This window comes from Gigantopelta aegis, chromosome 5, assembly GCF_016097555.1.
Source record: "Gigantopelta aegis isolate Gae_Host chromosome 5, Gae_host_genome, whole genome shotgun sequence".
Classification (NCBI taxonomy): domain Eukaryota; kingdom Metazoa; phylum Mollusca; class Gastropoda; order Neomphalida; family Peltospiridae; genus Gigantopelta; species Gigantopelta aegis.
The window spans coordinates 37298146-37320768 of NC_054703.1; the positions used below are offsets into that span (position 1 = coordinate 37298146).

The window sequence follows — 22623 nt, forward strand, 5'->3', positions numbered from 1 at the left end:
TGTTGGGTAGATGTACATATTGGGTAGATGTATATGTACATGTTGGGTAGATGTACATGTTGGGTAGATGTATATGTAGCTATATAGACTTAACAAAAGAAAAGAAAAGAATAAGGAAGGAAGGAAGTGTTTTATTTAACGACGTACTCAACACATTTTATTTACAGTTATATGGCGTCGGACACATGGTTACGGACCACACGGGTATTGACAGAGGAAACCCGCTGTTGCCACTTCATGGGCTACTCTTTTCATTTAGCAGCAAGGGATCTTTTATATGCACCATCCCGCAGATAGGAAAGCACATACCACAGTCTTTGATATACCAGTCGTGGTGCACTGGCTGGAACGAGAAATAGCCCAGTGGGTCCACCGACGGGGATTGATCCCAGACCGACCGCACATGAAGCGAGCGCTCTACCACTGGGCTACATCCCGCCCTAAAAGAAGAAGAAAATAAAAAGTGAATTACATAAACGTGAAACACATTATATCACCTTTCAGACAGTTATCTCCCATGCAAGTCTCCAATATCTCCGCGGTGATACTCCCGTTACACTGGCGTCCACCACCAGAGGGCGCTGGGTTTGTGCAGGTCCTTGTCAACTTGACCGTTCGCACACATCCTGTTTGACACGATGTGAAATGAGTTCTTCTCCAGTCAGACCATTCACCGTTCACTGAAAAATTAGATTTACATGTTACATAATATGTGCTCTAGTGGTGTTGGTAAACAAAACAAACTTTGAACTTTTTCCATTAGCAGCAAGATATCTTTTTTATGGTTGCATTTCAAACCTCCTTGGTGACTCATTCTGTTCGGACTTTTTCTAGGCTTCAACCAATGTCCTGTAAATGACAGATCAAAGACTGTGTGAAAGTGCATATAAAAGATCCCTTGCTGCCAATGAAAAAATGTAGCAGGTTTCCTCTAAAGACTAGGAGTCAAATGCCTAAATGTAAGCAACTGCATGGTGTGCTGTATAATATCATGTCGCTGCATCCTTTCGGCTTGATGCATTCCTATGGCTCCTAATCTATTGTGTTCTCCAAGTTACCACACCACATACTTTTTTCACAAACAATTAATGGTAGGTTTAGGTTCTGGAATATGAACATTCTGCATGTGAATTTCATTTTTTTTCATATCCCCACGAATGTGAACAAATAGATAAAAAATTGGCCATTTTACGCTTTGGTTTTGCATAAAACTATAGGTTGAAAAACTTTTAAAAAAACAGGAAACTCATTATTAAAATGTACTCTGTTTGTATATAGTATTTTAATAACAATTAAAATGTATATAATTTGTATACATTTTATATTAAATTTTATAATTTTAATTTCAGTATCCCCATCTTTTTGTGAACACTTTATAAATGTATAATGGTTCTTATTTATGATACATATACCTCCACTGGGTACTATTGTTGGCCCTGTTGCTGTACCATTTGTTGATTCTGAAAACAAAATAAATCTCAAAACGCACCACAAAAATAATATATATGTAAACATTTTAAAATTACTTCTAAATATATCGATAGATGTCCAGTTATTGTGTAAGCTAGGGCAGAATTTAGACGAGGTGGTTGGGTCTAAAATATATGCATGTCTATAACTGCATGCTTAATCCTCAGAACTTAAAATAACTTATAATTTATATGTCAAAGGAATGCTAAAGCAAGGTTTTTGAAACCTGTACTCCCCCCTGGTTGAACCGGTAAGGGACTAATAATAATAAACTGATCTGTGGGGACCCTGTAAGGGCTAGGCGTGCAGCATTTGCTACATTTTCTACAGGGTTAACCCAGCAATGATAGCAGATACAAACCACATGCTGTAAAAAAAACTTGGGCAGCCAGGATCCACAGAATGGTCACCATGTTGGCATCCTCATTAATGCAATTCTTGTACCTAGAATGTATAAAACTATTGATAAACACAAAGTTGATTTGGTTTACTCTTAATTATTGAGGATACCTTCTACATTTTTCCATTAGCAGCTAGATATTTGTTTTATCCACTTTCCCACAAACTGGACAGCACATACCATGGCCTTTGATAAACCAGTCATGGTGCACTGGATAGGATGGAGGTGAGGGGACCCCAGTCATAAACAAGAGGATTTAGTTACAATATGCAGCTATCCTAAAACTATTGAGGTGTTACAGGGTTTCTGCCAGAGGGTAAAACGGGTATAGTGCCATCCCAAAATATTTGGCAGATTTTATTTTTTTAGGTTAACCTTTTGACAAAATTAATTACTGTTATCATTACTGTATGATTTTCTTAACCCTAACCCTAAACGTAACCCATTTTCCTTCTGGGGGAGGCCCCCCATATCCCATGTTGACTGTGATTGCATTCAATTCCATAGCGCCATACTGAAAAATGTCTTTCTGGCAGGAATGTTGGAGGGGAGCGTGAATGATCCCTCGCCTTTCCTTGACAAGACTGAACTCAAGTCAACGGTGGGGGCGGGACGTAGCCCAGTGGTACAGCGCTCGCTTGATGTGCGGTCCGTCTGGGATCGATCCCCGTCGGTGGGCCCATTGGGCTATTTCTCGTTCCAGCCAGCTAGTGCACCATGACTGGTATATCAAAGCCTGTGGTATGTACTACTCTGTCTGTGGGATGGTGCTTATACAAGATCCCTTGCTGCTAATCGAAAAGAGTAGCCCATGAAGTGGCAACAACGGGTTTCCTCTCTCAATATCTGTGTGGTCCTTAACCATACGTCTGACACCATATAACCATAACTACAATGTGTTGAGTGTGTCATTAAATAAAAAAAAACTCTTTCTTTCTTTCCTAAGTCAAAGAAATTTCTTAACACTTGCCAACATGACACTTTCATGTTACCTCTGCAGTAGAAAATCTTATGTAAATTATCTTGCACAGGTATAAATTAGGGGTTGAAATATAATGTTTTTACCACTATCCCAAAAAATAGTGAATTTCAAAAAACACTATTCTGTCTAAAAATGTACTATCCCTTCAATTATTAATGTACCACTAGTTTTCCTGACTGTGCTATGTCGCCCTGTACAACATTGCGTAACGAACAGTTATTTATATACCAGTCTATGCATTACTGCATACTAGCTGGAATTACAAACAAACTCACTGCAAACATTAGTTTCGATCAAAAAGATGTTTATTTTGTACTGGTAAGTGCATGAGAAAGGTCTTAGTAGCGCAAGGATTTGTTCTGCAGAAAAATGTATCTGAAGAAAAAGCGTAAGCGGAATAGTCGCAGGCGATTTTCGGTATTCCGTGCTTTATTTTCACTTTCATGACGGAATATTGGAAGAATTGTTTTACTATTCCGTTTCAAAATTTACTATTTGCGGAATAGCGTAAAATTCGACCCCTGTAAATAAATTATATAAAAGCTGCAATACATACTTTATAGTAATTTATGAATCCAGAATTTTAAAAAACCCAACTGACATAAACACTCCGGCATACTTTGAATTTCCCTCAAAGTGACACTCATTAATTGTGACTAAACACAAGCAACATGACAGCCTGGCAGTCAAGCTAATCAAGAAACTCTGTCTTAAAGGGACACTCCTGAGTTTGCTGCAATTTTAAAGATGTTATCGACTAACAGAGACTTTTAACAATTGTAATTACATTACATAATTACATAAATTGTGGTTTTATATGAAACATGTTTCTGATCGTTCTAATATTTGTACTAGGTTAAATTTCATTTTATTTCCTAAAATGTTTTTTTTCATATCTACGAAATTATTTGAAGACAAAATCCAGTTTGGGCTTCTTACAAATATTAAGATGACCAGAAACACATTGAATATACAGACACTGATATTCTAAACAAGAAAATATGTTTAATATGTAAGTTTAATCGTAGAAATAGTTTATTAGTCGGAAGCTTCTTACATTATGCAGCAAACTCAGGAATGTCCATTTAATTATAATTGCTTCATTGTGCTGAATGAAAACAATGCTAATTTATACAGTTAATAAAAAGACAGTCTTTACTGAATTATAATAATAATACATTATGCCTGTAGTCTTAATAATTCCCATAGGGAACTTTTTTCATACTTAGTAATTTATTACAAATAAAACTTACGTCTTTCATTTCGGAGCCTATTGTTTTCTAAATTGCACACAAACATTTTTACTTTTTTTCTTATGTCAAACCAAACTGAAATTACTTTTTAGAATGTTTTCGTTCAATTACCCCCCCCCCCCCTCCAAAAAAAAACAAAAACATTTTTTGTAGTACTAGAATAAGACGGACTATAGGTACATACACAAACACATTAAACACAATGTATAAAACATGACCATAAAACAGGAGGGGAATGGGGGAGGACTGTGCTCCCCATTTGAGGACGAAAATGTATGTGGGGTTTTTTTTGTTACACTATATAAAGATAAAGATACGACTTTTGACCCCCTCCCCTCCAGATATATCATTCCAAAACGTCTGCAAAGACTCGTTAGCGATTGAAAGATGTACCAGATAGACAAAGAAAATTAACAATGATTATACATTAGTATAATTTTTAAACATACTTCTGTAAATGACCATATTTTTGTTTGACTTTTCACCTGCCAGGAGCAGGAAATAACCCAGTGGTAAAGTGCTCACTTGATGCGTGGTCGGTTTGGGATTGATCCCTGTCCGTGGGCCCATTTGTTATTGTTCCAGCCAGTGCACCACGATTGGTATATCAAAGGCTGTGGTATGTGCTATCCTGTCTGTGGGATGGTGCTTATAAAAGATCCCTTGCTGCATTTGGAAAAAATGTAGCGGGTTCCCTTTGAAAAATATGTGTCCGAATTACTATTGTGACTGTCGAACCAAAATGTCAACAACTACGAAAAATTGCTCTCCTACCTTTATTTTTCGTTAGATTTTACTCACATTTTGTCCTGACAGAAATCTAGGAAAAACCATTGCAATGACACAGATTCCACATACTAGATGATAACCATGTCACCAATATCAACTTCGCTGAGATCGCATAGGGCAAAAAGCATGTAATTTTGTGTTGGCTGCCATTTTGACTTTTTATGGAATATTCTCCAAGAGGGGTGAAAGGATATGACTTAATCTAGCAATGTAATAACATGTTATGATATAAAAGCAAACGTGATGACGTCATATTAATTTGTAAAATTATTTTTTGTTTGTTTAAATATACCACTAAAGATCATTGATTTTATATTAATTATGTCACATACTTTGGAGGCTTTCACCCCTCTTGAAGAGTATTCCATAAAAAATGCAAAATGGCAGACGGCAGAAAACTGCATGTAATTTGCCCTATGCTATCTCAGCAAAGTCGATACTGGCGACATCGTTATAGTCTCTTATGTGGAATCTGTGTCACTGTAATGTTTTTTTCACAACTTGTGTGTGGACAAAATTTGGGGGAAATGTAACGGTAATTAAAGGTAGGAGAGTAATTTTTTTGTAGTTGTTAACATTTTGGTTCAGATAGTAAATGTTTGACATCCAATAGCCGATGATTAATTAATCGATGTGCTCCAGTGGTGTCGTTGAACAAACAAACTTTTTTTCACCTGCCATTACATGATTATGTCATTTATGATTTTGTTGCTACTGTTAGTCGGTATTAGTTGTCACACATGATTTAAATAGCCATTACAAATAATTGGCCTCATTACTTATATTATTCACAATCGTAGGTCTTCGTGTGCTCACCAGAATGGATATATATATTACCGTTTTTAACAGTATTAGGACATTTTTCATGAATAATAGTTCTAAACTCAACACGATTCCACCATAGGAAGTAGATTTATGACGTCACATGTCCGGTAGGGCTACATCACAGTCACGTGACAGCCTCCACCCCAATCGGATATGAGTCAAAACTGCGTGCCAATGACCTAGTTCGAGTGCTAAGGACATAGATACATGTAGGTGACGTCAGACACCTGAGTTTGCTGCATTGTAAGATGTTTCCGACTAATAAAATATTACTACGATTAAACCTACATATGAAATATATTTTCTTGTTTAGAATATCAGTGTCTGTATATTCAATATGTTTCTGGTCGTCTTAATATTTGTAAGAAGCCCAAACTGGATTTTGTTTTCAAATAAGTTCGTACGTACGAAAAAACACGTTTATTATACAGCCAAACCTTCGTTTCTGACGGGCGCGAGCGCTATCACGCACGTGAACCTCCGTCAACTCAATCTGACGGGCGCGAAATAACGCGCCCCTAAATTGAACAAATCACGTTTGTGTTTTTTGTTTTTTTTTAACTCCGCCCAGGGGCGTGCGCAGGAAATTTTGCAGGGGGGGGGGGGGGAGGTGTCTGGCGAAGCCCGTGGCGGGGGGTCTGGGGGGGGCCTACCCCCGAAAATGTTGAAAAATTGACCCCTTCTAGGGCTATTCTGAGGTGTTTTCTGCTGGCTAGCCGAGCTGCTTTCTGACCACATTTTTTTGGAAAGAAATTACATTAAAAATCGGGATATGAATATTTTTTTTCGCCTTGAGCGGTGGGTCCCCCCCCCCCCCCCCCCCCCCGCGCACGCGCCTGCCGCCATTTTAATTGTTTATTGAATCCAATTCACAACGCCACAAATATTTCCATTCTGTTCACAATGAACTTCCTAGAATACTCGCGAAATGTATTTATACTGTCGTCGTTTTGATCACGTACAGGAAAAATAATAGGTGCGTTGTCCAATATATATAATGTTTACTCATGTTGATATCACAGTAAACGCGTACACAAACAAAAACGTAATTTAGTAAAGCAGGTTTTGTTTTCGTTAATAACATAGCGATGTACTCGTAGACATTTTTACTTTCTGTTTCACGATACTGCCACGTGATTTAAAGCAAAGGACATTGCCCTTGGTAGAGTCAGATTTCTAGTACATGTGATCGGTTGACGGGACCCTGAAACAAACATAGGCCTACACCGATTTAATTTCAAGTCAGTAATTCGAATTTACCGAGTGTAAAGCATATATATTTTAAAATTAAATTTACATTAGGGTGGTTATGTTGGGGGGTTTTTTGGTTTGATTTTTTTTTTTTTTTTTTTATGGGTTGCTATGATTTGAGCTAGTAGTATAATAAATGACGTGTTAACTTCAGTACACCGATAATTAAAGTTTATCCTGTTTGTAAAAATATATATTTATAAAAATTGTAGTAAGATATATTTGGGTAGAAAACAATAGATGTTGACATTATCTCTGTTATGACATTATCATTATTATCATTTTTAAATAGAGAATTTGAAGGTACATTACATGTATGTTATGATATAATGATAAATGTGGTTGTTACACTTTTAATTTCTTTTTAGTTTAAATGATTTACAAATAGGCCTACTGACATTATTTTTTGTGAGTGTTTTATTAGATATTTTACAGTTAGAATTCTTAATAATAATACCATAGTTGTTACAATGCCAATTCACATTCAGTTCACAGGTTAGTGTCCATGGAGAAAACATATCATTCTGCGATGAAGATTAAAATTATTGTACTTAAATAAAACAGAATAAACACAAATAAATCAGTTTCAATTCTTTATTCATAAATAGTCAACAGATTATCATGATTCGGAATTTTAATGCAACATAATATGCATATAATACATAAGAAATCGATAAATGTTGTGTTCATGGTGTTTCGAAAACACAAAACATTAACTTTAAGAGATTTAATTTAGAAATCATTACTCCTCAAACTTAATCATGTTTATGGGTGCAATTCCTCTCGGTCTCTTGCCTCTAATTCTGATTATTTTGAGGAGTGCGATTTTCCTCTCCTCTGCATTTTGAGGAGTGTCATTTCCACTTCGCTCGTAAGCATTTTGAGGAGTGCGATTTTTAGCACTCTTGGGTTTTTCAAAAACGAAGGTCTGTACAGCCACTAATATATGATGCAGAAAAATATATTTGATAAGTAATTACAATTGTTAAAAAGTCTCTATTAGTCGATAACATCTCAAAAAGTGCAGCAAATTCAGGAATGTCTCTTTAAAAAACTTTCAATTTACAAGCTATCATTTAACCAAGAACTTAGATTGTGCTATTCACGTAATTAAAACTACGGAACGGATACACTTGATAAGTTTCATTTTATGGTATCATTCTAGGGCCCGCCCAGTGTATTTAAAACTGGGGCAACAGGGGCACAGATAGCCCCAAACAAAAACCCTAAGTATAACATATCCGATCTCATTGGTTGGGGATACCTTTGGGCAGGGGCGGCACAGTGTAACAAACAATGGAACGGCTCGAGGTTGCCAGACTCTCCTTTCAAATTCACCTGTGAACGACATTTGCGCAGATAAAACAAATATAACCCACTAAGAGTGCGATAGCCTAGAGGGCCCGAACGTTTAATAGAAGGTCTGGGACATACGCTCCTCCCGAGAAACTTTTGGATTTTAGATGTTCAAGGAGCGAGACGTAGCCCAGTGGTAAAGCGCTAGCTTGATGCGCGGTCGGTTTGGGATCGACCCCCGTCAGTAGGTCCATTTCGCTATTTCTCGCTCCAGCCGGTGCACCACGACTGGTATATCAAAGGCCGTGGTATGTGCTATCCTGTCAATGGGATGGTGCATATAAAAATTCCCTTGCTGCTAGTCGAAAAGAGTAGCCCATGAAGCGGGTTTTCTCCTTCAATATCTGTGTAGTCATTAACCATATGTCCGACGCCTTCAATCTCAGTCAGACCCTCCCCCCCCCCTCTCCGACGCCATATAACCGTAAATACAATGTGTTGAGTGTGTCATTAAATACAACATTTCCTCCTCCCCCCCCAAAAAAAAATAAAAAATAAATAATAGTAATAATAAAAAAATAAATAATGTCTACTTGTCCCCACCGTGTCTGTTTTAGTCAAAAATTACTGACATCCAATCACACACACACACACACAGAGAGAGAGAGAGAGAGAGAGAGAGAGAGAGAGAGAGAGAGAGAGAGAGAGAGAGAGAGAGAGCATGTAGCATGTATGTACAAGCACGCACGCACGGCACATGTACACACGAACACTCATATACGTGGACACGAATAAAATGGGACAGATATCAATGACGTATACCTTCTCTGTGTTCCTTGTTTCTCCTCTGCTGTAGTGGGTGGTAACTCTTAGCAAAAAGATGTGTTAATGATTGTTTAACGACACCACTAGAGCACATTGATTAATTAATCATCGGCTATTGGATGTCAAACATTTGGTAACTCTGACATAGTCTTAGAGAGGAAACCCGCTACATTTTTCCATTAGTACCAAGGGATCTTTTTATATGCACCATCCCACAGACAGGATAGCACATATTACGACCGTTGATACACTAGTCGTTGTATATTCGCTGGAATTAGAAATAGCCCAATGATCCAGCCGACGGGGATCGATCCCTAACCGACCGCGCATACCACTGGGCTACGTACGTCCCGTCCCTCAGTTCTCTTATGAGATCAAAACTTGACTATATAGATCTTTGCATTGTTTATGGGTTAGCACGAAAGTCATGTTAGCTCCTACACACAGCCAGGGACTTTGGCTTTGTCTTGGTGTTTTTAGAACATCTCTGGTGGAGAGCTTGTACGTTGATGCACACGGACCTAGTTTTGGTGTTAGACGTGCAGAGCTTTCTCTGCAGTATGCTACCAAGATTAAATCATTGCTAAAACATCCTGCCATAATACGGTGTTTGATAACAAATATATTACGTTATTTGATGCGAGGCAAAATGCCACGACAGTTACTTATATTAGTTCTTCTCATTAATCAGATTTTATCAGTTTCCAATATTGATTTTACTGACATTTTGGGGCGCCAAAATGGGCTGTAACAACGCCTTCATATTTTGTTTTGCCACCTTGTATAAGAACATTTTATAAAAATCCAACACAGGAGCCGTGATTACATTCCTGTGTACAGAGACGGATCAAGAGGTGGAAATTGTAGTCATCAGACATCAGAGAAAAGCCGATATATTTGTTTTTCTAATGCAGCAAGGGATCTTTTATATGCACTTTCCCACAGGCAGGAAAACACATACCACGGCCTTTGTCCAGTTGACCGGCCTCGGTGGTGTCGTTGTTAGGCCATCGGTCTGGGTTCGGTCTGGGTTCGGATCCCAGTCGAGGCATGGGATTTTTAATTCAGATACCTACTCCAAACCCTGAGTGAGTGCTCCGCAAGGCTCAATGGGTAGGTGTAAACCACTTGCACCGACCAGTGATCCATAACTGGTTCAACAAAGGCCATGGTGTGTGCTGTTCTGCCTGTGGAAGCGCAACTAAAAGATCCCTTGCTGCTAATCGGAAAGACTAGCCCATGTAGTGGCGACAGCGGGTTTCCTCTCCAAATCTGTGTGGTCCATAACCATATGTCTGATGCCATATAACCGTAAATAAAATGTGTTGAGTGCGTCGTTAAATAAAACATTTCTTTCTTTCTCTAAAACTGTCAAAATTGTGTTTGTGTAGTGAAAATGGATTTAGGTTGTATCGAAAATAGGTTGTATGAAATTATTTGTTTTTAATAATTAATGTTTTTATTATATGGGATATAGTTTTGTTCATTTGGAAATAATTTGGTTATGGTCATTTGGTATACATATATATTTTGTAATTGGTATATAATAAATTGGGTATTAACGGAGTTTTGACATTTATTATTATTATATTGAGGATAAATTATTTTAGAGGGTCATGTTGAGAAGTCCTGAGTTGACTATATTAACAAAAGCAAAAGGTACCATGTATGCGGCCTACCTGGCTGTTAAGTATATGGGCGTACGACCCGGGTGGGCAGGGGGGCAATTGCCCCCCCCCCCCCCCCCCCCCCCCCCAAATTCGGGCAAAACAGTGGGAAAAATTCGGGCAGTTTTTATCTGGGTAAAATTTCGGGCAAATCAACCCCTCCAGCCCACCTAAATCAAAGAGTCCCAATACGCCCATGGTTAAGTAGACCATGTTCTTCGAATGCCGTTAGTTTTTGTATTGTTGGTTTTATTTGCAGTCGAAAGGTACCATGTTTGCCTAAGCTGTGAACGTTGTTGTGATAGGGGTTTTCTGGAACTTAATTTTGGGATAAGGGTAGATTTAATTTATAATTTTTGAGTGCTAAAATCAACCTTGTAATTTAGTGGTAATTGTAAATTTATAAACGTTGATGTTGTAGTTAACTTTGTGTGTTTTCATTTCATCTTTTGCACTAGACCAACGTGAAACTATCATTATTATAAACAGCTACCTTGAAAGCCAGATCAGATATATCGAATCTGGGGAACTAATTAACGGCCCGTTCCAGAATTTAATGGGGCCCAGGGAAGGATTTAGACCTTGGGGTACCCGGGGCACTTCAGGTTCGGGAGCCCCGCAACACAGAAATTAAATTACATGACAAATAAAAAAATGAACTAATTTTATAATTATTACATTTTTTATACAGGAAGTCTTAGTCTGGGGGACCTTTGGCAGGTGGGCCTGGGGCAATTGCCCCCTTATATGTCCGGCACTGAGGGGGCCCGTTACATTTGACATCCAATATCCGATGATTATTAAATCAATGAGCTCTAGTGGTGTCGTTAAAGAAAACAAACTTTAACTTACCACTTCTAAGTTCTCGGCTCGACGCTAGGTAGTGTGTTTAATTTTAGCGCGCTGGATGTTCAATGGCTAACTGCTTGCATCCTGCATGTTTTGATTTTTGTTGTCGGTCGCTAAATAGCATACTCTACGGAACATCCAGAAGTTACATTCTCAAAGACACTAAGCGTGAGACAGAAATAAGAAATGATTTAAATACGTACAAAGAGGAATTCTCGTCCTGGAGTCGCCATACAAAGCAGTCACAAAAGAGAGCGCTAAATGGTTGAAGCTTTATTAACTAGCGTAAATCGGAGATTCAAATTTACGCCATGTGTCGGCATAGTGGTTAACGCGCTAGGTTACGAACCGCGATATACAGACTTCGCCAGATGGAATTTTTTTTTTTTTTTTTAAATTATTTATTTATTGAAAGTTTATTTATGTATTTATTATATAAAGAAATGTTTTCAAGCAGTCTCCTTCTGCCACTGCACTGGCGTAGGAATGGGGGGCAAGGGTGTATGTGCCCCTTCCCCCACCACTTTTTGGCACCTTCTTACGCCACCGCACTGTACAAGCAGCCTCTATAACTTGTATAGGTGGTTGTGAGTTTGTTTTGAAATTTAACATTTCTTGTACGAAGTTTAAACAGCAGTTTAATTAACTGATGTTAGATTTTTGGGTAGATGCATATAATATCTTTACACTCGTATATAAGGGCATTTAAGCTTTAAAAATGTACCATGTATACAGAGGGGTACAGGTGCGGCGTGTTTAGTTTTTTGTTGTCTTTTTTAGAGGGGATGGGGGGGGGGGGGGCAAATGGCTATGGTGGTGGGCACCCGATATCTTCGGTATCTAACGTCCTGTAATGCTTGTTTATATTAAACAACAACACCTATGTCTGCAATATATTTATATTTATTTAACGTTTTATACACACACAAACACGCACGCACGCACACACACTACACACACACACACACACACACAAATACACACACACACTTATACTGATTCTTCTCCGTCAGCCAAGAATACTTCTTCGTCAGTTTTCGCCATTTCCCGTTTCGCAATGACGTCATCGTGATGTTCCGCTCCGGTCCGACGTTTCCGTTTCTTTCGTTTGGTTTTGTGAGGTGGCGAGAAGTCGCCGCTCGAATCGCTGTCACTAGCACCGCCTCGACCATTTCGATCGCAACGCATGTCACATGTATCGAAACTACTATCGACCGGGCCGCACGCTTCCATGCTGGGCGTGGGCCGGTATCGTCTCTCGCGTTTTCGTTTGTGTCGTCTGCTCACTGTCGGTGGTTCGTCCACGTCTGCTTCTATCCCTGCCGATGTGTAAGACTTTGCCCTTTTCGTCCTGTTTCTGTTGGGGTAAATAATAATAATAATAATAATAATAATCCCTCTCTGTGTGAATGATTATTTCCTTTTTCTCCTGTTTCTGTTGGTGAAGATAATCATAGAAAAAGAAATGTTTTATTTAACGACGCACTCAACACATTTTATTTACGGTTATATGGCGTCAGACATATGGTTAAGGAAAAAAAAAATAATAAAAAATAAAAACAATAATAGGGCCCCAATACTACTACTACTACTATTACTACCACTACCACTACTAATATATATATATATATATATATATATATATATATATATATATATATATATATATATATATATATATATATATATATATATATAATATATAATAAAATAAATAATAATAATGATAACAAAAATTTAAAAATAAAATATATAATAATAATAATAATATTAGCAAAGTTACAAACACGAAAAAGGTGAAAGCAGGCCTGTTGCACCCGGGGGACGGTGTGTGTTTAGGTGGGGGGTAGAGAAAGACGATAATGTATGGGGTTTTTTTTTGTCTTACTATATAAAAATAAAAAACGTTTTTTCCCCTTCATTAGAGGATAATATGCATCCCCTATTAGAGATAGTGTCCCCCTCCCCCACCCCATCCAGATGTCGTTCCTACGGGCCTGGAAACACTTGAATTATAAATTGAAAGCAGCGTTTTATTTTAATCAACTAGTTTTGTTTTTAGTGGAGTTTAACTTTGTTCTATTTTACAAACACTCTCGCGTCATCCCTAACATAGCTTAAAACAGATATATTAATTAATAATTCCAATCTCTAAAAATCCCTTTATTATAAACCCTTGGATTGGTCAAATTCGTATCACGTGACGATAAAAACTGGCATTCATAGCACCATGAATCTCAGTTTAGCACTATTTTTGGCTATATAGCCGGAACTACTTTATGAATTATGTCAACAAAGGAATCCCCGAGGAATTTCCTTGAGATTCTATTTTTAGACATCAAACAGTAATCGTCTGCTGTCAAACTTCTAAACATCTTCACATATAAATTATACCATACCAAATAGGTCGCTTCAGACATTTTTATTAAAGGTTAAAAGTTATTGAAATTACTTACGTTATATGTTTATAGTGAATTCAAAATCCCACAGCTAAAAATCTATTTTGCCGATCCAAAAAAAGTATATAATTCCAATGGAATTTGGTATTTTACAAAAGCGATTTCAAAAACAAAATTCAGTCAGTTCATGCCAACCATTAGCAGTAACGCGCATTCAACGGCATTGTAGTATGACGTACACAACACATAGTTTCTAAGTTTGCGCGCCACTGCGATGCAATCTTTAAACGAGTCGGGTTTTGAAACTAGGCATATCATGTACATGTCGGGACACAGGAACGAAGCTTCAATTCGAAGCTACAACAGAGAATGTTCCACTTTCCAAAAACGAAACATGAGCATGGCACTGTCAAATCTCACGAATACTTGTGTCGCACCACCTGAAGTCACACATGCCAAAACCATCCTGTTGCCACTTCCACAATTACAAGGCCAGTAAACACAGAAACTCGCGACACACCTGTTTCATCCATTTCCGGAAACATTGAAACCACTTTCTCCATATCAAATCTATCAACACATGGAATTATCACGCACTCAACATTTTATAACTGTAATTTCAACGTCGTAATTGGTAAATCTGGACAGTAATCAAAAAATGGCGCCCATCCACAGTTCGTAGTTAAATATTCATACACCAACCGCTTCACATATAAATTATAGCATACAAAATAGGTCGCTTCAGACATTTTTATTACAGGTTAAAAGTTATTAAAATTACTTACGTTATATGTTTCTAGTGAATTCAAAATGTTTTTAGTTGGTATTGACATTTAATGCCAAAAATTAATATGAATTGTATTAATGATTGTAACATTGTCATTCTCTCATTCGGCTATTGACGGGAAAAGCCGAACTACCATAGGGATTCCGCTAATGTTGAGTATGAATTTCGTGTTAATAAAATAGTAAATAGTTGGAAAATAGAGTTCACTTTTTATTTGAAAGAGCTTTACATTAATGACATGGTTATGTGTTTGGAATTATAAGAATTGAACGTGAAATTTTTTGAGTTTCATGCTAGTATGAAACGCAAAACCGCTTTACACACTTTAGTATGAATGGCTTTGCGCTAACGCGCTACGCCATTCATACAGTGTGTAAAGCGGTTTTGCGTTTCATACTAGCATGAAACTCAAAAATGTTCACGTTCAATTCTTAAATATTAATTAAAAATATAACAATTGTTTTGCTTAACGACATCACTAGATAATATTAATTAAGATTTATTATTATTATTATTTTTTTTTATTCAATTTAATTATTATTATTATTTTATTATTATTATTATTATTATTAACAATTTCCAATGTCTGAAATTATAAGATGAAAATGTCATCAGTAGCGGATCTATTTATTAATTTAATTTTTTTCATTTTGTTTACGTTGGAGAATCCGAGGAATCCTTACGAGACAGCACCCCACAAACACCCCCACCCCACACACTCCTAGTGCTGGAGCAAAGCCTCATTTCTGGGGAAAATTATTGAGATATTCGAGCAAAATGTGCTAGCCCGAGACCTTTTTACCATTTATTTCCATCATTCTATCCTCAAAATTAATAGTAATCCATGTAAAGATGTGTAGTGATTCGTTTGCAACCATACATGTATATAGCTGTTTGGTAGTAATGGAAATATGAATAAATGTTGTTATCCAGATTCGGGCAGTTTCGTTTAGTTCGGGCAAAAACCAGCCTGATCCCCATGCCAGCCACCCCAGCCACCCTCCTACAAAATGAGAGCCCGTACGCCTATAGTGTGTTGACTTTTATGAGGGCCCAAATGACATGTATAAACCCCGCCTCGGTGGATTCATTCATTTCATTTCAACTTATTATCGTGCTTATATTCAACTACGGTTCAAGCACGCTGTCCTGGGCACACGCCTGAGCTATCTGGGCTGTCCAGGACAGTTGGTTAGTAGTTAGTTGGTTAGTGGTTAGTGAGAGAGAAGAGGGTGTAGTGGCCTTACACCTACTCACTGAGCCCTTAAGAACTCACTCTGGGTTGGAGCCGGTACCAGGCTGCGAACCCTGTACCTACCAGTCTGTAGTCCGATGGCTTAACCACTGCGCCAGCGATGCCGGTCTGGATTCATTCAGATGATCGGGTTTATTCTCGTTCCCACCAGAGCACACATTTTAGCCGCGTGTGCAGGCATTTTAGCACGGGGGGTGTTAAAGCAACGGTTATAAGGGGATCGACACATGCTTCCCTGGGAAATGCTTTCTGAAAAAAATGCTTGAACGGGGGTGGTGGTAGTGGGGTGTGCGGGCTGGGGGTGGGGTTTGGCTGAAACGAAAATAAAATGTTAATCACCTGAAAGAGCGGAATCCACACAGCAAGATGACTAAAACGAAGACTGTTGCCACGACTACCACTACAATCATAATTCAACCCGCAGTTAACCCTGAAAAATATAACAATAGGACAGAAACATTATACGAAAACAACTTTCACAGATTTTACCAACATAGGAATTCTGAATGAATCCACTTCCATCACATATTTGACATCCAAATTAATGTGCTCTAGTGGTGTTGTTAAACAAAACAAACTTCCAGATCATAACCAGCAGGAAAACGGACAACAAATTTCAGAGGCAGAAACAAATACCCTTGTTGAAGCCATCAGAATCATCAATTTGAAGAATCCACTTCCATCACATGACAGATGGCAAATCCCTCACTCGGAGCATACAGTCACCTGAACAAGGGGTCCAGCCTAAACCGTATGACACGTGCTTGAACTTCGTATACCACTACCAAAATGGCGGATAAAGCTCGCTTCGATACACGACAGTGAGTACATTTTGTCTTACAGCTGCATGCTGAATGCCTTTCTGATTAAAATAATATTGCGATACGGCTCTAGAATGAATGCTCTATTCATCTGTTTACGTAATTATCGATTTTGTTGAACCAAAAAAAAGCTATTGAAGAAAAACCTCGTTGTTTTGACGGTCAAAACAAACATGATCAAAATAGTTGGTGTTATTTTAATGAAACAAGTTATATTTATATACGATGAAAGTGTCATGATGAAAGCTTGTACATCCCGGGAGCTAAATTATACAAATATGTTTTGGAAAGTCATTTTATAATTGTTCATCCAAGACATTTCTTATAGTTTAGGCACATCTTCGTCTGCTCCCCCTGGTTTAAGCCAAGATTTCGTTTACTTCAAAAAATTATATTTGAATTTGTATCCCTAAAATATCGTGATTATATTTTTCAACTTAAGGTGTGTTTTGTTTTTCAGTAATAGGGAGATACAAAAAGAGGCCAGTTAAGTTAAGCCTTTACCAATAATGAAAGAGGAAAGTTGTTTCCCGTCTTGACACGTAGAAGATCCAGTTCTGGCAAAAGGTTGTGTAATCGTCGTACCTCAGACTTTACAAATTGCACAAATAAATGTTTCCTCAATCCATTTAAGAAAGCATCTTCCATATCGACACCTATAGACGTAAATCCTACATCCAACAAGGAATTTCCAACACCACCACAGCAGAGATCATCACAGAAGAAAGGTGTAAAGCGATTTAGGAAGACGTTGTCATTCACATCTCAAGAGTGTAAATGACAGTGAATCATACATTTCAAGTGTTAGATGAACCGTCCCTTGATGCAGACATGTATACTGATGATATAACAGAAACAATGTCACTCTTCAGAAGCAGTGTTCAAAATGGCTTCTTTCCCCCCCCCCCCCCCCCCCCCCCAAAAAAAAACCCCATTTCCTATGCATTATTTAAAGATGCGCTAAAATTGCACTGTCACGGTAATGCATCCTGTATGAGATATTCTGACGCCAACAAGGACTTGTTTTGGACAGGAACCTTTTTTGGAGGTCAATTTATCAGATTCATGAGAGGGTTTTCTCGCCCGGATATATCCTGAACCACCTCAAGGAGTTCAACCTGCACGTGCCAACTACAAGGTGGGTGAAGGAAAGATACTTCCTTCATTCTGACTTGGAATCAAGGACAAATGCTCATGTGTTCAGATGTTACATGCAATTAAATTGTACACATAAACTAAATTTCAACTATTCAAATGCGTTCGTTCTCATTTCTAAAAAACCCTAATAAAACACCCAAGTATTGTTTGACACCTGTGAATGCTTATATATAATTGGTTTATGATTTGATTACATGTACATTTATATGTAGCCTGAATAGTCCATTTATCCTGAAACTGCTCGTGTTACATCACTGACACTATGTGATACCACTGGTAGCAGTAATGAAACATTTAGGTCATCACACTCCAGATGACAAACATCTCAGAGGCTTTAGATTGGATAAAAACAAAATGTGATACACTATTTTTAATATGACGTCACAATTGTAATTCCTAATTTTTCTCTATTCAGCTTGAAAAAATTAAAAACAAAATTTAGTAGATATTGCAACAGAAATGTAATGCAAATCCCCTCATTTATGAAATAAGTTTCTTAATTCGTGAAGGTTGACCATCTTACATATGTCACTCACGTTAGTTAATTTTCAAAACTTCACCTAAGACTAAAACCCATGTCTTAACTAACGAGAGTGAAATAAATACAATAATCAACCGTCACTAATTGTGGAACTTTCATGTACACAATACAACTTACGTCACATTGTCATTAAATTTTGTCTAAACACATCAGAAAACCCCCAGATGTAGGTCAAGGGTCAGTCAAGGTCACAGTAACCTATTCGAGATACACGGCATGCATCCATATACTAGGATTGCTGTTTTAGGTGTCCAGTTGGGGACGAACAACAAACTAATACTACATTGCATTATAATGTCGATTTATTAAACAATATATAAAGACTAGATCATTCATTCCAATGAATCTGGAAACGCGGTGTCCTTGGAGATGACTCCTAGTTAACAACACTCGTCCACAGTCAGTGCACTGGTGCCCGCCTGGTCTGCCGTGATGGACAACCACATGTCTGTGGACGGCAGACCTTCCAGAGTATAGTTGGCCGCAGACTTCACAAACTGTTCTGAAAAACAAAATTTGGAACATACTATTAGGTGTCCTAAACCGGGGGAGCAGACGAAGATATGCCAAAACTATAAGAAAATTCTTGGATGGATAATTATATAATGACTTTCTAAAACGTATTTGCTTAATTTAACTTCCAGGGTATACAAACTTTCATCAAGACACTTTTTAAGTGTATAAATATAACTCGTTAACTTAAAATAACACCCAGAACTTTGATCATGTTTGTTTAGGCCGTCAAAGCAACGAGGTTTTTCTTCAATAGCTTTTTTTGTGGTTGAATAAAATCGGGAATTAAGTAAACAAATGGATAGAATATTTATTCTAGAGCCGTATCGCAATATTATTTTAATCGAAAAGGCATTCAGCATGCAGCTGTAAGACAAAATGTACTCACCGTCGTGCAGCGAAGCGAGCTTTATCCGCCATTTTGGTAGTGGTATACGAAGTTCAAGCATGTGTCATACGGTTTAGGTTGGACCCCTTGCTGAAGAAAACCTAGTAATAACAGTTTAACAGGAACTGCCTCAATCTAATTAAAATTAGCTCCACTGGTTAATTACTATTATATATGGATCTAACAGCACCCCGTTGGAGCTCATGTCCAGTTGACCTTTCATTCGACCAATCAAAACCTTACTTGCAAAATCATGTCAGTGATTTGAAAAGAATTTTAAAAACATTCGGGATTATGCCGAGGGTATACGAAATGATTCGGGTGAATTACGAAGTATGCCGGAAACTAATTTCAATATACAATTTTATATAAAATTTGTTTCAAGACCAACAAAAAACTAAAATGTGATGGTATAGCCATAAAATCTGTTTATACTAGTATACCATCCAGTTTATTACTGCACTTTTCCCCCTGTTTTTTAATGTTGAAATGACATGTTTATCAACTAGTATGTGGAACGTTTGTCATTGTAATATTGTTGTGTTTTTTACGATTTCTGTCTGAACAAAAAGTGAAGAAAATCCAACGGTAATTAAAGGTAGGAAAGTAATTTATCGTAGTTGTTAACAATGTGGTTCTGACTTTACAGTATATTTTTCACCTAGACCCTAGTTTACAAACCTGTAGCAAATGTGGATACAGTAGAGTGAAACAACAGTCTGTGACGTTGAAATACCCTTAGATATAGGCTAAAACGCGACTCCATAACCATTACTTCTCAGACGCTCATGCTTTTTTAAAAATATGAAAAATGCATGTTGTGGTATTAGAAACACTAGGATGACCAGAAACACTTCGGTTGTACGGAAATGGATAATCTAAATAATAAAATATAACTAATGTTTGATTTTGACAGTGATCATAAACGGCTCTAATATGAAAAATATGCCTTAGTGTTTAAAAACTAGGGGCTGTCCGTTTAAGCGACACAAATGTCGTCTTTCACCTGTGATATCTACCGTGTTAGTTATTCGCGAGGCCGCTAACAGAACCCCGTCTCATTAATGTCAAGGATGTCACTCCCCGGTAACACGGCAGCACTTTCCAGCAGTTTTATCTTGTCTAGTCACCGCATTCACCATGTGCTGGGGAAAAAATAAATATGTGAGTTAACAACACAGACACTTTCATAAAATATCAGGTTTTCTGCCTAAGGATAAAACTACGAACTGGAAAATCTCGGGAATTAATGGATGTATTTTTATAATTGTTTTAGCTAGATGATAGTCATAGGCGTACGGGCTACCAGTTTTGTAGAAGGGCAGGCTGGTTTTTGCCCGAATTAAACATAAAATGCCTGAATCTGGATAACAACGTTTTTTATTTTTTTATTTTAGATAAACATTACTGCTAAACAGCAATATAGAGTTGCAAACGAATCACAACGCATTTTTAGCATGAATTACAACTCATTTTGCTGGTAGAATGATGGAGATGCATGGTAAGAAAGGCTTCAGGTTAGCATGGTTTGCCCGAATATCTCTATTGTTTTTTCCAGAATTTGGGAATTTGCTCCAGCGCTAGAGTGGCAGCTGCACCTTCTGCCCCCCCCCCCCCCCCCCCCCCCCCATGTCTCGTACGCTTATGGTGATAGTAAGATAATTCCTGTTAAAAATGTGTCGTCAAAGTGAATGAAATTCGGTGTCCGTTTTTAAAACATTCGAACACATGTCATAATCACTTAAAGTCAGAACCAAATTGTTAACTACCCAGACGCGGATCTGGGGGTGGGGGTGGGGGTGGGTCTGTGTCCCGGGCCTCCCTAAATTTTGCGATAGTTATAATTTTATTATATATTAATTTTCTTCTTCTTTGTTTTACGATCCCCCTCCAAACCTCACCCAAAGTTCCCTTGGCATTCCACTTCATGTCACTGGGGCACACCCAACATGGAATCTCTGGATCCGCCACTGTTACCGGTACATTCCCCCCAAATTTTGTCGAGACAAGTTGTGAAAAAACCCCTAAAACATTAGTATATATATATATAAAACATCGCTGTTCTCACATGCCTCCTTGCCTCTTTCTTGGGGAGCCCCCACCCACCCATGCCCCCATCGACTGCGGTTGCATTTAGCACACACATTGTAAAATATTCAATTTCATAGCGCCATACCCAAACATTTCTTCCTGGCAGAAACGCTGGGATATGAAGTACAATTTCGCCAAAATGGTTTATGTTTACTGTGTACGAAGCCAAAACGAAAGGTGCGAAAAGTAAAATGTGTTTATTACAAAACAGCCAGTGCATAATCTGACGTGCACCAGTTTGTTTGTTAATGTGTGTGTGCGTGTGCGTGTATAGCGTGTGTATATAATGTGCGTGCGTGTGTAACGTGCGTGTGTGCCTCCGAAGTAATAACAAATATAAAATTGTACATAACTATAGCTCCCCCAACCCCCGTATCCAAAACGATGTCCGGTGATTCAGCTAAAATCGACTCCACCCAAGTTACTTTCTTGATCCGCCTACACAAACAATTTAAATATGGAATTCCTGTTAGTTACGAAATGAAATCTCTCTTTACATTATCCTGAATTCATTTGTTTGCATCGAACATACCATACCATTTTGTAGTGTTTGTCTTATTAACAAAGCATTTTAAAAGAAAAAATTCACAATTTTCCAGCTACAGTTTTTCATTTCCGGCGTCTCCGTGCAGTTGTAATTTTGACGTCATTGATACCGAGGTGGGGGAAGGGTGGGAGTTTGGGGGAGGTTCCATTATTCTTCAGTTTCAACTCCAATCAATACATTGTTAATTACAAACAAATTGGTGTCAGCAAACAAATAATTATATATATAACATCAATAACTACAACAACTAACATTTCAGTAGCTAATGATAGTCGTGTGAGCTGTTTTGCAAGCGTTTAAAATGGGGAAAGCGATTTTCTGTACGTTAGCGAACGTTAGCGGACGATGAACGTAGAAAAAGTTTCTCTTCCTATGACGTCAACGGCTACGTTAAGCAAAATTCTTTACTTCTTTGCAGTACGTGAGTTAAGTATGATATATCTGATTTTGGATATATTTTATTTTATTTTATTTATTAAATTATAATATGTGTAGTCCTATCGAGGCTACACAAAT

The 22623-nt window shown here is 37.8% G+C and overlaps 2 protein-coding genes across 15 annotated transcripts in view; both read right to left on the reverse strand.

Moving 5' to 3' along the window:
• The window catches only part of LOC121373718 (coadhesin-like), a 42591-nt gene extending 36786 nt beyond the window's left edge, over positions 1 to 5805 (reverse strand). For 3 of the 10 annotated variants that reach the window (XR_005958116.1, XM_041500459.1, XM_041500455.1), the window contains exons 1-4: positions 5674 to 5803; positions 1832 to 1914; positions 1413 to 1460; positions 498 to 680 (exon numbers count right to left, since the gene is read on the reverse strand). Coding sequence is in view for 8 of the 10 variants with exons in the window: in XM_041500459.1 (XP_041356393.1) it covers positions 498 to 680; positions 1413 to 1460; positions 1832 to 1883 (283 nt within the window). In the remaining 2 variants the exon portion in view is untranslated. Of the gene's footprint in view, positions 1 to 497; positions 681 to 1412; positions 1461 to 1831; positions 1915 to 5673 lie in introns of those variants that run through there. The other 7 variants (XM_041500463.1, XM_041500456.1, XM_041500457.1 and 4 more) reach the window with 7 other exon arrangements.
• A 6689-nt stretch (positions 5806 to 12494) lies between these two features.
• Positions 12495 to 22211, reverse strand: LOC121373719. Of its 5 annotated transcripts, none has more exons than XM_041500467.1 (4): positions 22093 to 22211; positions 20489 to 20614; positions 16388 to 16478; positions 12495 to 12964 (listed from the first exon to the last, which is right to left on the reverse strand). In XM_041500467.1, exons 3-4 carry the CDS (start codon positions 16456 to 16458, stop codon positions 12598 to 12600), a joined length of 438 nt encoding a protein of 145 aa, XP_041356401.1. In that variant the 5' UTR covers positions 16459 to 16478; positions 20489 to 20614; positions 22093 to 22211; the 3' UTR covers positions 12495 to 12597. The 5 variants fall into 5 exon arrangements, with proteins under 5 accessions (XP_041356401.1, XP_041356399.1, XP_041356400.1 ...); XM_041500465.1 differs by having other exon boundaries at positions 22098 to 22205; XM_041500466.1 differs by having other exon boundaries at positions 20476 to 20614; positions 22098 to 22205.
• Positions 22212 to 22623: the final 412 nt, after the last annotated feature.

Excerpts from the sequence above, each read along its gene's own strand:
- LOC121373719 (XM_041500467.1), bottom strand. The coding sequence starts at position 16,458 with ATGATTGTAGTGGTAGTCGTGGCAACAGTCTTCGTTTTAGTCATCTTG. Across the intron at positions 12,965-16,387 it reads TGTGGATTCCGCTCTTTCAG|AAACAGGACGAAAAGGGCAA; the intron begins GTGATTAACATT and ends TTACCCCAACAG.